This window comes from Xiphias gladius, chromosome 19, assembly GCF_016859285.1.
Source record: "Xiphias gladius isolate SHS-SW01 ecotype Sanya breed wild chromosome 19, ASM1685928v1, whole genome shotgun sequence".
In the NCBI taxonomy this organism is placed as follows: domain Eukaryota; kingdom Metazoa; phylum Chordata; class Actinopteri; order Istiophoriformes; family Xiphiidae; genus Xiphias; species Xiphias gladius.
In genome coordinates, this window is record NC_053418.1 from 913,200 (window position 1) to 927,757 (window position 14,558).

At 41.8% G+C, this 14,558-nt stretch overlaps 2 protein-coding genes across 2 annotated transcripts in view; both read left to right on the plus strand.

Moving 5' to 3' along the window:
* Positions 1-2,080: 2,080 nt before the first annotated feature.
* Positions 2,081-7,880, plus strand: zgc:101664 (uncharacterized protein LOC450064 homolog). Its single transcript, XM_040156457.1, has 3 exons — positions 2,081-2,189; positions 3,301-4,091; positions 6,023-7,880. The coding sequence occupies exons 2-3, from the start codon at positions 3,411-3,413 to the stop codon at positions 6,224-6,226; spliced, it is 885 nt and encodes a 294-aa protein (XP_040012391.1). The 5' UTR covers positions 2,081-2,189; positions 3,301-3,410; the 3' UTR covers positions 6,227-7,880.
* Positions 7,881-8,262: 382 nt separating this feature from the next.
* LOC120805057 (phosphatidylinositol 3-kinase regulatory subunit alpha-like) overlaps positions 8,263-14,558 on the plus strand; it is a 31,130-nt gene continuing 24,834 nt past the window's right edge. Inside the window, exons 1-2 of the mRNA XM_040154897.1 lie at positions 8,263-8,912; positions 11,470-11,957. Of these exons, the coding sequence (XP_040010831.1) occupies positions 11,766-11,957 (192 nt within the window). The 5' untranslated portion in view covers positions 8,263-8,912; positions 11,470-11,765. The remainder of the gene's footprint in view (positions 8,913-11,469; positions 11,958-14,558) is intronic.

A 14,558-nucleotide genomic window follows, 5' to 3' on the forward strand; every position in this document is an offset into this window, starting at 1 on the left:
TTTCTTTTTTTTTCTTTTTTCTTTTTTTTGTTTTAGACCAGCACTATAACCCTACCTACCTGACGTCACCACCACTCATCACATCTCATGGCATAAAGTATGTGCTTTTTTTCTGTTGCAAGATAATTTTAAAAAAGGAGGAAAAAAAAAAGGAAAAAAAGTTTGCTTCAAGTAGTACAGCTGTCAGTTTTAGCTGTCCAGGCTGCAGCCGGTGGTCATCTCAGCAAGTATATTACTGTAATTTGAATAAAGACAACAGACGTATGAAATAAAATGTCCTATTGACAAACTACTGGGCTGCGTCAGTGTCATTTCTCTGGCTCGATTTTAGACTTTGTGGGGAAGAAACTTGAATTCATGTAACACTTTTTTTTTTTTTTTTTTTTTTTTTAAAAGCACGTAAACATGGTTTGCCTGTAGACAATTATGACTTCTGGATCTATACAGGGGACCTGCAGGTCTTAGAATTCGTATTTGAATTTAGTTTCCTCAAAAAAGGCCTTAGAAGAAATGAACGTCTTTAATAAAATTTACCAATGTCTTGAATATTTTCTCTCGCCTGCTGTAGACATTATCAGTTGGGTTTTTTTTTTTGGCTTTTTTTGTATGTGGTTGCAGCTGGCAGGGGACTTTCTCCACCTCGCAACTAAAAACTGGACTGTTGTGACAGTGGGTTGTGCCGCAGGAGGCTGTTGGTCCTCGTGAGTAGCTTCAGTCAGAACCATCAGACCTGCAGAAAACGCCGTTGCCGCTGCTGTTACGGGAGCTGGGAGCTCAGGTGTTGATGTATCATCAGGAATATTGTTATATGCTGCTGGGAAGAACTGAACAAAATCATTTTTGTCTAAAATGTCCCTACTGGATGTTTCAAACTTTTACTAGATAGTGAAACTTTAAATTGCACCCTGTGTGGTCTGAGAGAGGTCTTTAAAAGTCTTAGATTTACCTCGGTGAACCTGCAGAAACCCTGGTCGTCGGGGTCGGACTGACTACAAAGTGAGAATCTGGATTGTGAAATAATACATTCAAGCCTGAGAGCAAAATTTGGGAAGCTGTCCAGAATTTGTGATGATGTTCTCAGACCAAGATAAACGAGACAGTCTCTTACTGATAATTGTACCAGCAGCGTTTTTGTATTTCCTGAGACAGTGTTCGGAGGGGGAAAAGGTTTATGGGTGTTTTTTTTATGACACTTATTTACAGTTGTGTGCAAAGGTTTGGGCAAGTTCCATGTTTAGTTGATTTAGAAATTCAAGCCAACCTGGCTGAGAGACGGTATGGTTACAATTTGGAAGAAAAACATCCTCATGGATACGGTTTTCATTTCCCTTCCGTCCAGTTAACCTTAAAGTCTAGTTTAAGACATAAATGGAGCAAAGTAAAGAGCTGAACTGGTACACGATTACTTTTTTTGCTTGACGCCTACAGCAGTCTTGTGAAAAGACACCACACATTTCCCCAGAAGTAGTGTCCACACAGCTCCTCCAGTAGCAGGTTAGTGAGATTTCCATTCCTCGTAATTTAGAGAAGAGACTCAGTTTTTTAAGATGAGAAAGCAAAATGAATTTGCGACTGATCAATTAATTCTTATTCTTATTTGTAAGTCAAAGACTGTTGTGTTGTTATTGGTGCTGGAAGAAGTACTCAGATACTTTACATAAGTGAAAGTACTAGTACCACAGAGCAGAAACACTGTGTCACAACTCTCGGCGTTTGTGGCAAATGTTGTCATGTGCATGTCGTTATATGAAGCAAATCAAATCAACTGATTAAGTCCTTGAACGCACCGCCGGGGAGGAAAACGGCCCCCTTCTCTCATAAAACGCACAATCTGACGGGGACTAACTGAAGTGTCGAAGACTTCGAGCAAGTCGACTTGTGACATTAAAGAAAAATGAAGGAATTTATGTCCCCGCCAATAATAGTCGGTCCTCCCACAGCTGTGTCCAGCCTCCAAGGAAGGGGAGTTAAAAAATGAGGGAGGCAGTAAGGCAGCACTGGGGATGCCACCTACCCTAAAACCTCAACGAAGAAGAAGAAGAAGAAGGAGGAGGAGGAGGAGGAGGAGGAGGAAGGACGACTTCACCTCAAATATCGCGAGAGTTTCCGGAACGCGCACATCATACCGTTTCCATGTTAGCTTCCGAGCAGGCGAAGTGCTCGATGGCCCAGCGTCGGATGATTAAGAGGTCGGTATTTTTTGGCTATAATAACCGTGTAGACACAGTGCACTGTCGGTCGGCTTCATGTTTAACTGCTGGCAGAGAATGGGGGCTCGTCTGTCGGCGTTCAGCCCAGTCAGTCAGCTAGCTGGGCTTAGCTCGTCAGCTAACTAGCATTGCGCTAAAAACATTAGCTGCCGGTCAGGGAGTTTACCCGGAGGCTGCTAATGTTCCGTGGAATAAAACAAGTTTAGCTTTTATTCAGCTGTAACAGTCAAATGAGCCGTTACCTACCGTTAATATTATTTTCTTATATTTATGCCCTATATTCTCACGCCATCTTTTGTCTGATATGAGGTTACTGGAGTTTATTTCTGTATCTCTCTCTCCACATTGTTTGTTGTATCCTTAACGCTTTCATTGAGGTCGGTTACCTGATTATTTACACACTGACGCAGCACCACTGTGCACGGGTTGGGGTCAGTTACATCAGACGACAGCCACAAAAAACACACAGTCTAAATTCACATACTCAGTTTTGGCTCCAGGTGGCAGCAGTTTGTTTATAGGACCTGCATGTTCAGTTTTAACCTCCACATATAAAGGTTGCTTCATGCTATAGCAGCTGTTTGGAAACTCAGATTAGTCCTATTTGTTATATGCACATTCAGGTCAGCAGGTAAAACTAAGATAATACGAAGATGAAAATTATTTTTACTTATTTTATACTACATGAATCAGATTGACCCTGTTTACGTTAATCTCTATTATTTTAATATTTTGTTTGTGTTTTGCAAAAAGCAAGGACATTTGTTTTTTTTCCGGTGACTCTGCAAATAAGCTGGTGCAACGGGTTCCAAATGCTTTGCTAAGTCAATGAACTGTAACGGTAATACATGAGAGGCAGAAACCAGGGATAGACCGAAGTAAATGTGTTGTGAACAGTGACTGTAAAAAATGGACGACATGACAGCTCCCCAAAAGTAAAGCCAAAGCATCAGCTCAAGATGGCAGCGCCCGTATCCGGGATATTTTAGTTTCATTTTGGTACCGTGGGAGGAAGCGAAGACGCGTTGGCCATCTTTATTTACAGTCGTTGGTTGTAACTGTAAAAGGAATCTGTGTTCCTCTTCCACAGGCTGTCTAGTTCCCAACAACCCCTGCATGTCAGACTGAGCTGATATCACGAAGATGAGGAGGAGGAGGAGGAGGGTGGGTCAGTCAGTCTTCTGATCTCTGTCCGTCTGCATGGAGGATGTGGTTCTCCACTATCAGTCTGGATCAGCAGAGGGGCTCAGCTCTCTGTTAGAGAGGACAGAGAAACTTCTGGAGCCTTTCCCCTATCGGATTCCCCCGGTCTTCGTGCCGTGGTTCCCCACCGCCACAACAGACCGCCGGCTGCCCATCAGACCTGCCAAACCAGCTCCTGTTATCACCCACGTGGGTGATTTACTCATCTCTGACAGCAGGTCACACACTCACACAACAGTGACAAAATCCCCCCCAGGAAACGAACTACAAAAACCTAAAGTTGACGGCCTCGTTGCTGAAGAACGTCATGATTGTCCACATGCAGAAACGACAAGAATTCCACCTGAAAAAACACAGAAGAGCAAAGATGCCTTCTGCGTCCCAGAAACCCCAAACCATCTCCTCCCAGCATCACTCTATCACGAACCAGAGAGAGGGGTCACCAGACTGTCGCCTGGAAAGCTGCTACAGAAAGACAAAGAAGGCTTCACCCTCTCAAACTCCCCGATCAAACGCTCCTGGAGCGTCTTTACACAGAGAGGGGTCCTGCTGCAGAGCTCCCAGTCGCTGTCCAAACAGTTTCATCACATGGTGTCGGTCCACAGGCTCCACCTCCGCCAGAGGGCCAAATGGGCGATCAGTGAGCGCAACTGTGGGGCGGCCCGGGACATCGAACAGGTCAGTAGATTATCCATGACACGGGACTATGAGTCTATAACAGCTCAGTGGGGCTGTAGTGCGACGCAGTGGTGCTTTGAGCTAATTACTACTATTGGTATTATTTGTATTTGACAGCCAGTGGAGGGAGAAAAGCGACGTGGGGACAGAGAGGGTTATTATATGTCATATGCACCAGGCTGTTTTGAGAGTCTGTTAATCGTTTATATCAGGTTTGAAGGAAAACTGCCAAACATTTTGATGGCTCGAGCTTCTGTGGGTCTGGACTATTGGTCAAACACGAAAAGCTGTTTGAAGGCATCGCTTTGGGTTCTGGAAAGTGATGTTAATTTTTCACTGTTTTTGGATGTTTTACGGACGAAAGAACTAATCGATGAATTGAAGAAAAAATCAACAAATTAATTGATAATGAAAGTAATCATTGGTTGCAGGTTACAAATTATTAGTAAGCACAAAGTCCAGCTGAGGCTGAGAGTTGTCCTTCCGCAGGTATTTGGTCATAAACCACAGTATTGGACAAATTTAAAATGTTGGCCTGATGATGGCGCTAGATTAAAAGTCAGATGATCACCAGAGTTACTACAGTTCATCCTGAGGGGAGCATGAACGTCTGAACCACCATTCATGGCAAACCATCCAAATTTTTACTCTAAACCATAAATGTCATTGTTTTGGTGGCGCTGGAGAAAAAGTCCATCAAACAGTTGTTGAGCTATTTCAGTCCTGACCAGTGGTGGACGGACCAACAGGCCGACGCTGCCACGCTGCTAGCATGGCCCAAAAGAAACGTGTCTGAAAGTGCTGTCAGCCTGGATCAATCTGTAGCGGTACCGATTATGTACTTCAAAAATCTTCAGCCTGTAGACATCAAATCTCAAATGTGTGACACAAAAAAACAGTCGCAACGTGGACATCTGGTGGATCCTGGAATGACTTGGATCAGCAGCATTCACTGAGGAGGTTGTTGTCGTCATTGTCAGCGTTGCTCCCGTTTCTCCTTTTGTTATGTAGCACAGCGCAGCTTTCATATTATCATTGTCATACACTGCCCTCCTCACACCTCCATGCACAGCAACACACTTAACATAGCTTGTCTCTGTGCACACACACACATTCAGGTACACGCTTTTCTTTTCCTTTTATGTGACACTTTTGTCACCTTTTAATCGGGCACAGTCGTAGTGTAAACGCTGAGATCGCACTTTGTGTTTGTGTTTATGTTTGGGTCCGGTGTGACTGTGGATCTTTATCTGTCCCATCGTCCTTCAGTTTGTTTTTCCACTGCGCTCAGTACCTCCTCGCCTTCAGACCAGACCAAAGTATCACGGCATCAAGTTACAGAAATGTAGAAAAATGTTTTCACTATGTCGACCATTACTTGACATGAACCCATTTAGTCGTTTTTCAAGTAAAAGTGGTCCCAGAGTCTCAGATGTGAGAATTTAATGCTTTTCTTTGTCACATGTGACAGTAAACTGAATGTATTTTGGTTCTGGACTCTTACTGGAGTAAAACCAAACATTTGAACGTATCATCTTGAGCTGTGGCATTTTTCACAATTTTCTGACATTTTACACCAAAAAATGAATCGTGAAAAAAAAAAAAAAAAAAAAATCTCTAATGAAAATAATTAGTAGTAGCCGCACTGTTTCCCATTTGTGCAAAGTTTGAGTGCTACTTACAATATGTACATGTGACGTATTTTAATATATTTTCTAAGTGGGATTTTGTTGTTGTTTAGCTGGATGTCTCTTGTGGAACTGGACTTTAATTGTTCTTCAATCAATGTGAAATGGGGCCGATTTAATAAATCACACCATTCTCTCCATCTCTGCACCTCCTTCCTCTCCTTTATGTTTCTGTCACCCTTTTTTTCCTTCATCTATTTTCCTGTTCCCTCGTCTTCCTCGCATCAACCCTCCTCCCTGCAGGTTTGGCGGACTCTGAGCCGGTCCGTCCGGAGCTCCAGGCTGCCGACGTGCAACGCCAACATCCAGAGGGATGTGGCGGAGATCTGGGTGTTCTGCGACGTTCTCTACTCTGAGCAGGTGGGGCGCTTCCTGAAGGACGAGCTGCAGCTGTCGGGGAGGATCAGCCTGTCGGTTCACAGACTGGGAAGCATCTTCAGCATGTAGAGGAACTTTGGCTGGAAATAGTCTGATCAGTCCACAGACAACAGACTCAGGTTTTTACTAACTCAAAGGCAACGGTAACAGGACTCTATGCATGCAGTCCCCTTTGAACATTTCAATATGAGATGATAAATTACGAGTTTACAAGCATATTAAGGACATGACGTTAGCCTGGAACATGAGAAACCTGGTTCTTCAGCTCCCTGTCATCATTATTATTATTTACCATCATATTTTTTGTATCTTGAGGGGACGCACCTGCGAACATGGCAGACAACGATCAGAAACCTGGATCAGGTGTTCACATGCCACAGTATCCTGGTTTCTATCGAAATGCTCCAGTTAGAATATCCAGGTTTCTCAAAACCGCGGTAAGGCCTTGTCCAGGTTTCTGAAACCAGGATGTAATGTTAAGCTATGCGACACATAACCAGACGGGTGTTTGATGAAGAGAGAACCAGTTAAACCAGGCTTATTTCAGAGTCAGGCTTAATCCTAGGAAAATCTGTTTTCATAAAGTAAACTTCATTTCTGTAGAGCCTTTCAAAACCAGAGTTACAAGGTGCTTCCGAAAATACGATCCCATACGATACCAGGGAGTGTTCAAATATAGAGAAATAAACCATACAACAACAATATATAGAATGAAGAAGGTATTTTGAGACGGGGTCACACACAGAAAAATAAATCAAAACATCAAAGAACAACATATAAACACCATGCTATAAAAAGGTTATAAAAATGCCAAACTATAAAATTGGAACTTTAAGAAGCTTCAGCATATGGAGACTGTATATCCCTACAAACAAGTGGGATTACAAAAAAATCCAACTGACGGAGAATTTATGTCTTGCTAGTGAATAACATACCTGGCTGGGGCCCTATGTGATACATCAGAGTCGTTAAAACTGTGTTGCATCTTTACACATTTGCATCTATACGTTAATTTTCAGCACATATGACAGAAAGAAAGATCACACCATTTACCTCCGACTTGAACCCACAACGTCATGAGTGTAGCAACAAACGGAGCTAACGCAGGAGTACGGCGGATTTGAGTTCGTCTCTACTTCCGACAGAGTCTGCGCTACAGCATTCTTCTCTTTAGCTTTGTTTGTCGTAGTGATGTTCTTGTCCATATTACATGTTTACTATGTGTTGCTTTGTGGCTGTGAGTATCACAGTTTTTGTCCTAACATGTCCGCTTTCTTCACCGTGCCTTGGCTGTGCCATGAGATAAGCCAGACTTGACTTTTGCTCACATTAGCTCCAAACCAGCTTTATGAAATCGATCAATCATGGTACAGTTTCTGTGTTTTATGGAAGACATTATTTTCAGAGTAAGCCCTGCTTTTCTGAGCCACCTTTATCCAAAGTACAGAAAGGGTTTGCACACTCACATCAGTGAGACATGAGATATTACAAAATCTAGTATTTATTAGAGTATATTTGTAATTACATCTAGTAAATACACAACATTCAAACAGAGCTTCATTAATATTTTACAAGAATTGACTTCATTGATGAACTGAAGGTGAATTGAGGTTCCAGCCGGTACCGTATGTTTTATAAATGTGAGAATGGTTATGATTGATCTTCCCTTTGATTTTTCTTGTCACTCTCTGATGTAAATAAAGGTTTAATATGTAGTGATGGACAGAATGGATGCACAGTGTGCATGTGATGTGCAGTTTGTTCTGGAAAAGCCGCAGCAGTCACATGATACAGGAGTCACCCTGCTTTTAACTGAGACAAAAAAAAAAAAAGACTGGTCCACCATCTCTCATTCTCTCTCACACACACACACACACACACACACACACACACAGAGCCATTTTCAAAGACTGTGATGCTTGTATAAGACCTCGATGAATGAGGACAGCATGAATACAGTACACCCCTCACCCATCTCTCTCTCTCTCTTACACTCACACTCTCTCACACACCCCCACACACACACACACACTCTCTTTGTTGCCAGGGTCCCTTGTCTTGACAGCGCTGCACGCTGCATTAAAAATCTAGGTTACCGGATGTGACATCAGTGCCCTGCCTCCTCAACCAGCTGTAGTCGCTTGTAATCTCTTAAATCCACGTTGTTTGTCCCCTTAACGCTACAAATTCGCGATGTGAAAAGGAAAAAAACTTAAATATCTTCATTTTTTCCCACACACATTAACATTATTTTGTCGCTGGCGCTGCGTACCACGCAGTAATTTTGAAACACATGTTCGCGAGAAGTCTTTTATTTTCAAAGCAGGCCGGAACTTGTCAATTCTGCTCGCGCTACATTGTTATATAACGCATATAAGCGAAGAAAATATGTCCTTAAAGTGGACTGTGGGGGAAACGTTGAATGCAAACCGTATGCTTATCTAATAGTCTAACGATTTACCTTAAAACTCGATCTTTATTTTAAACGTTAGGCTTTTTGACACAATAAAAGCAGTTATACTTTGACAGTCCGCACCGGAAGTGCCGCGAATCGTTGTGAACTCGACGCACTTCTCGCATCTGAGATTCGGACGGACGAACCACGAGTGTCTTCATTTTGGAGTTAATCGATAACGCAACGGAATATCTCAGCTTTGGACACCGTCCGGACCTCGCGTCTGCCCGCCGCTCCACGATGGCGTCCGCCGTTTGCTCTGCCGGAGGGTTTTCGAGGGGGAGAAAATAAAAAAAAAAGGTAAGCGCTTGTGGCGACTGATGCGAGGCTAGCAGGCTAAGCTAGCGCTGGTATGCATTGTCGTCTCCCGTTTCCTGGAGGGATTCACTGTGTCCGCGTCTCACGTCTGTGCTTTTTGTGGCGTTATTTTACATCGTTGAGGAGTTTTAGTTTAGAGGTTTTTAGTTGTGGGGGTGTAGCTGGGGATGAAAGACGTAAATCTCGGCTTGGTTTGTTTATTTAACCGGAAAATACCTCAACATTTAAGCGCTAGCCGTTTTTCCTTGTTTTATTCTGTTTACAAAACGCAAGCCCCTTTAAAACTTTGTGTTTTCTATAGTTTATAACCGTAACATACATATACTCTCAAATCTTCTTACATAGTGGCTCGTAAGCCACTTTGTTTTCATCCTTCCGGCCTCATTCATCTATTTGAAATTCCTTTCCATTTGTTAAATAACGTTGATAAACTCTGCCTGTCAGGTAATGTCGCCTGAGAAAAAATGACATTTCGTTTTCTGTATTTTTTTTGTTTGTTTCTCAACTGATAATCGATATTTGCGGGTAACATTAAACCAGATAGTGTTGGGTTCGTGCTTTGACAAATTTCGATGGGCATTTTTCACGCCTCTTTTTCTAACATTTTTTGGACCAAACAATTGATCGACAAAACAATAGACTAATCGATACTGAAAATGATTTTTAACTGCGACTATATTAGTTTTCTTTTTCTTTAATAGTTAAAGATTTTCTGGTTTTCTCTGTTAATTGGTATTTAATTTATTTTTAATTTACGTCTGTAACTAACATGTAATTTCACCATCAGATAATCTTCTGATTAATTTTCTCAATTAGTCGTTCAGTTCATAAAATGGTGATAAACGTCCCAATCGATGTTTTTGAAATGTTTTGATTTGTCCAAAAACAAGTTGCAGAACTGGTTGAATATTTATCCGGTCAAAAAAATTAGTTGCAAACAGTTTTGATTGATTACTTTTCCCTCCAAGTCACTTATCTAGTAAAAAATGTCAAGATTTATCAAGTTGCAGCTTCTACCATGTAAGGATTTGCTGCTTTTCCTTCTTTTATGTCATTGAATATGTTTGAGTTTGGGACTGCTGGTTGGGGTCTCCAGGGCTTTTTAATTTCTCTAGGGCTGCAAATAAAGCCGGTTAATCGATTAATCGGTTGAATGAAAACTTCTCGTTAACGGTTGATCGTTTCAGTAACTTTACAAGCAAAGATGCCGAAGACTGAAATGTTCAAGCTTCTCAAATGTGAGGATTCACTGCTTTTCTTTGTCAAATAATGAAATATCTTTGGATTTTTCACTGTCGGTCGGACAAATAAAGCAATTAACAGACTAAATGAGTAAACGATTAATCAAGAAACTAAGCAGCAGATTAATTGATAATGAAAATAATGGTTAGTTGCAGCTCTAGAAAAAACATTTGGAGACGTAACTTTGGACTCTGGAAAACTGCGATGGACATTTTTTCACAAATTATTAATTATAATTGGAAATATAATCAACAGATTAATGAAATTTCTTGTTGCAGACCTATTATATATATGTTGACTTTCAGCATTTTTTTTTTTTTTTTTAAAGAAATGTATGGCAATATTTTTTATTCAGTTAGGATTTACTCAGTGCAGTAATTTGTTAAAGTACAAAAAACAGTAATAAAAATGTTCAGATAAAAACGGCCTAAGGCCTAAACAGTGATATGTGTTTGGATATGTTTCATAAGACTCAGTTTCCGCAGTGGCTTTATAGCAGAGGTTGGCAAACACCGCTAATTGATAACATCAGGAAAATGAGCACTCCTTTACGAAATGAAACGTAAAAAATAGAAATAAAGATTTGTTCAGGCCGTGATCAGAGAGAATTTAGACTTAATTCATCACAAGATTCATCAGGATCTGGGTGGATCATCACCTCTCTGAACAACTGCTTGGGGGGGAAAACCCTGTATAAAGCATTGTTTGTAAGAGCAACATAGCAACCAAATAAAGAGACAGGAAATCAGCGTCTCCATGTTTTCAGAGTGTGTGTTCATATCTGGCTCCTGTTAACACTGTTTATCTGTTTGGGTTCTAAGGTTTATTCAAGGCTGAGGGTTGAACCGACCAAAATGTATCGGCTGCACCAGGCACCGAAAACTGTCAAGTACTCAGAGATGATGTCAGTTGTCTGGTCAGACTCTTAATCCCATTGATTTGGTGTCCGATCTGATTTGACCACTTTTAGACCATGCTTAATTAAGACGTGTTTAGTCGACATTTAACAACTTCCGCTTCGAAATAGTTTTGTTTATATTTTGAGTTCGAGTTGTTTCCTCCTCCTCTTTCGAAATGCTCTGTGACATCCGTTTGTATACTGGCTTTGGGTTGTCTATAACTTGTCCCCGGTGAGTCACGTCAGTCGTGAATCATGTACGGTGATAGCCGCAACGGACCTGTTGCTGCACCGGCGCAAGTGCTGCCGCCGTTCCACACACGTTGCTGTTATTAGGTGTGTTCGTCTTAATGCGGCTGTCTCCTCTCACCAAGCTTTGACCTCCTTCTCGTCTCCCAGGTGGATCCGTTGCCTCGCCAGATGCGGCCGCTACCTCTGCTGAGACTCCTGTTCATGAACGACGAGGATGCTTTGATTGGGCAGCCGTGGCTCGGCCTGGAGGGATGACAGGACATTAGCAGACATGGAGACAGGGGAGACACACAGAGAGCTGGAAACGCCGTATTTACTTAGTCTGGATTCTCCACATTAGATCCCCCTCAGGACAAGAGTAAACCCTATTTTTATATTTTTTTATTCAGAGCTGTTTTTGTTAGTCATTGTGAAGCCATACTCAGCTGACCAAAGCAGTCAGGATGAGCTCGGAGGGCTTTCAGTACCGAGCGCTGTACGACTACAAGAAGGAGAGGGAGGAGGACATAGACCTGCATGTCGGGGACATGCTGCTGGTCAGTAAAGGAGCGCTGCTGGCTCTGGGCTGCGGCAGCGGAGCCGAAGAACGACCATCGGAGATCGGATGGCTGCCGGGCTTCAATGAGACCACACAGGTAGGACACTGCTCTGACCAGGCTGACGCAGTCCTGACCACGTCTGGGGGAGACGTAGTTAGACCGGATTAGTCCTGGATTAACGTGCTTAGGCTGGGTAACATGTGGTTACATGGTCTAGTGGGTCGTGCTTTGGTCTTCCTAGTAAGGCCAGGGCCTGTATTTCTCAAACTTATGACAACGTCTCTACAGAAGAATCTGAAGTAGCAGCTTCAGAGTAGAGCGGCTCTTGTCTGAGGTCCGGTTCGGACCAGCGTTAGCATGCGTCTCGGGGATCCAGTCACAAGTGGACAGCTCTGAGTACGTCAGTTCACGCTTGGCATTGAAATGTGTCGCCGCATGCGTCTCCAGTCACCGCTTGTGATTGGATCTCACCTCCCCGCTCCTGGTGGGAAACTCCTAAAACTCCAGGAATAATTGACAACAATCTGACACATTTACGACACGTAAACAGAAACAGGGAGGAATTAACAGGAAATTGTCTGAAATGGAAACTAGACTCTGCTGTGAGGCGTTCTGCTGCTGCTGGACGAGGTTCGTCAGAGAAACTAGATAAAGAGGAGAATTTAATTCCACGCTGATGAGCGCAAACAGAGAAGTTGTGACTGTAAATGACATCAGTGCCAGATTTATTCTTGTTTGTTTGCAGCCTGATTCAAAAATTATCATCAGACGGAAAAAACATAGGTGTGCTGGGCTCTGTTACTTTACTGCTGTTATCAGGGATCTACTCTTTACAATCAGACCTCTGCAGCTCTCTGACATTTAGGAGACTTTTGAGGTCAAAAGACTTTTATAATGCTCCTTTTTTCCAGGTTTGTATTGATTCATGATTTCTGCGTGGAAAGGTCTAGGAAGAAATTAGGTGAAAATACAATTTTTCTAATGAACTTTGTCACAGTTTTTTATTATTATTCATTACTTGTTTATCTATCATAGTCTCTAAAACTCTATTTGGGTTAGTAAGTTCTTTGGCTGTCGGCAAAAGAAAATTTATCATTGACGAATCTGAAAACTGTTTAATCATTTTAATAATTTATCTGGTGAAACTGCTCAACATTAGCTGGTTGACCTTCTCCGCTGTGAAGATTTATTGCTTTTCTGTTTTATTTCATTTAGGGTTGTTTCTTTTTTTTTTTTCTGTAAATAAGCTCTTTGTCACATTTTGGGCTCTGGGAGCATTTGATGGACATTGTAATCATCTTTTTAACGTTTTACATGTCAGACAATTAATCAATGAAATAAAATCTGTGTTAAAGAAGATGAAATGAAAATGAAGATTATCTGGATTGATGAAACATTTCAGTCTCTAAACTTTTCTGTTCACAACATGGACACGAGTATGAGACGGATGATTCCTCAGCTCCGTGGAACAAAGTCCGTCCATCCATCCAACCGCTCTCAAAACTAGCGCTCCTGCTCAGAAGAGTATCCCACCATGCACTGGGTGAGAGGCATCCCTGAAAGGTTCACCAGTCTGTCAGATTAAACTCATACAGACTGACAAACACGGTCAGGCACGCTCGCAGACCTGCACGCAGTTTAAAGTTTCCATTTCATCTACTTGCGCTGTGGGAGGAAACGCAGCGAACCACTGAAAAAAACTCTCTTCGCTGGAAACGAATTACAACACTGTGGTTTTTTTTTTTTTCTTTTTTTTTGTGTGGTTTTTTTTTCCCTAACATCCTGACAGCTATACACTCGGCCCCTCCCGGGTTGTTTTTAAGGTTTTATGTTGCTGCTTTATGTCAGGAATCAGTCCATTACCACCTCATGTTTGTTCAGGCAGTTTGTGTTGACTCTCGGCTCTGATATTATTATTTAAAAATGTTCCTTCAATTGTGCACATAAAATATTCCACACATTTACTGATATCATCTTTCTCACCCCCCACTATGTCAGGCAAAGAACGAAGCCTCCGCAAGTCTTCCCGCCAGACATTTAAAAATCTTTATGCCATTATACAACAACACATAGCTACCATTATTGATTGACCAACAGCTACAGTGCTGATTAATTCATCACATTTTAATTTCGCCGGAGGATCCACAGCTGAGAGTCAAGATCTTGCCTGGATGTGGAAGCTCGGTACTTGACTTTTGAGGCAGATACCAAAATGAACACTAGAGCGTATCTAGGACTGCAACGGAAGTTTCTTTTTGTTTGTTTTTATCGATTTTTATCTGTAGATTTTCTCCATCAATGAATCGGTTGTGTGGTCAACAATGTCAGAAGATAGAGAAAAATGTCCATCCCAATTTTCGAAAGCCCAAGGTGACGTCTTTGGGTGTCTTTGTTTTGTCTGATAACAGTCCAGAGCTCAGAGAGATTCAGTTTACTGTGATAGAAAACTATCCCTAGTTTGATTAATACATCACATACATCACATCGCTGTCCTTAGTTTTCTATCACAGATAAACCAGGAAATATTCAGACTGGATGAGCTGCACCCAGAAAATTTTGAAATATTTCATTAAAAATGACTCAGAACAAAGTTCTTATCATCAAGATAGTTGATGATAAAGTAAATGCAATGTCTATTTTGTAACATGAACTAGAACTGCAACGATTAGTCGATTTTGAAAAAAATTAATCAGCAGC

Excerpts from the sequence above, each read along its gene's own strand:
- zgc:101664 (XM_040156457.1), top strand. The coding sequence starts at position 3,411 with ATGGAGGATGTGGTTCTCCACTATCAGTCTGGATCAGCAGAGGGGCTC. Across the intron at positions 4,092-6,022 it reads CGGCCCGGGACATCGAACAG|GTTTGGCGGACTCTGAGCCG; the intron begins GTCAGTAGATTA and ends TCCTCCCTGCAG.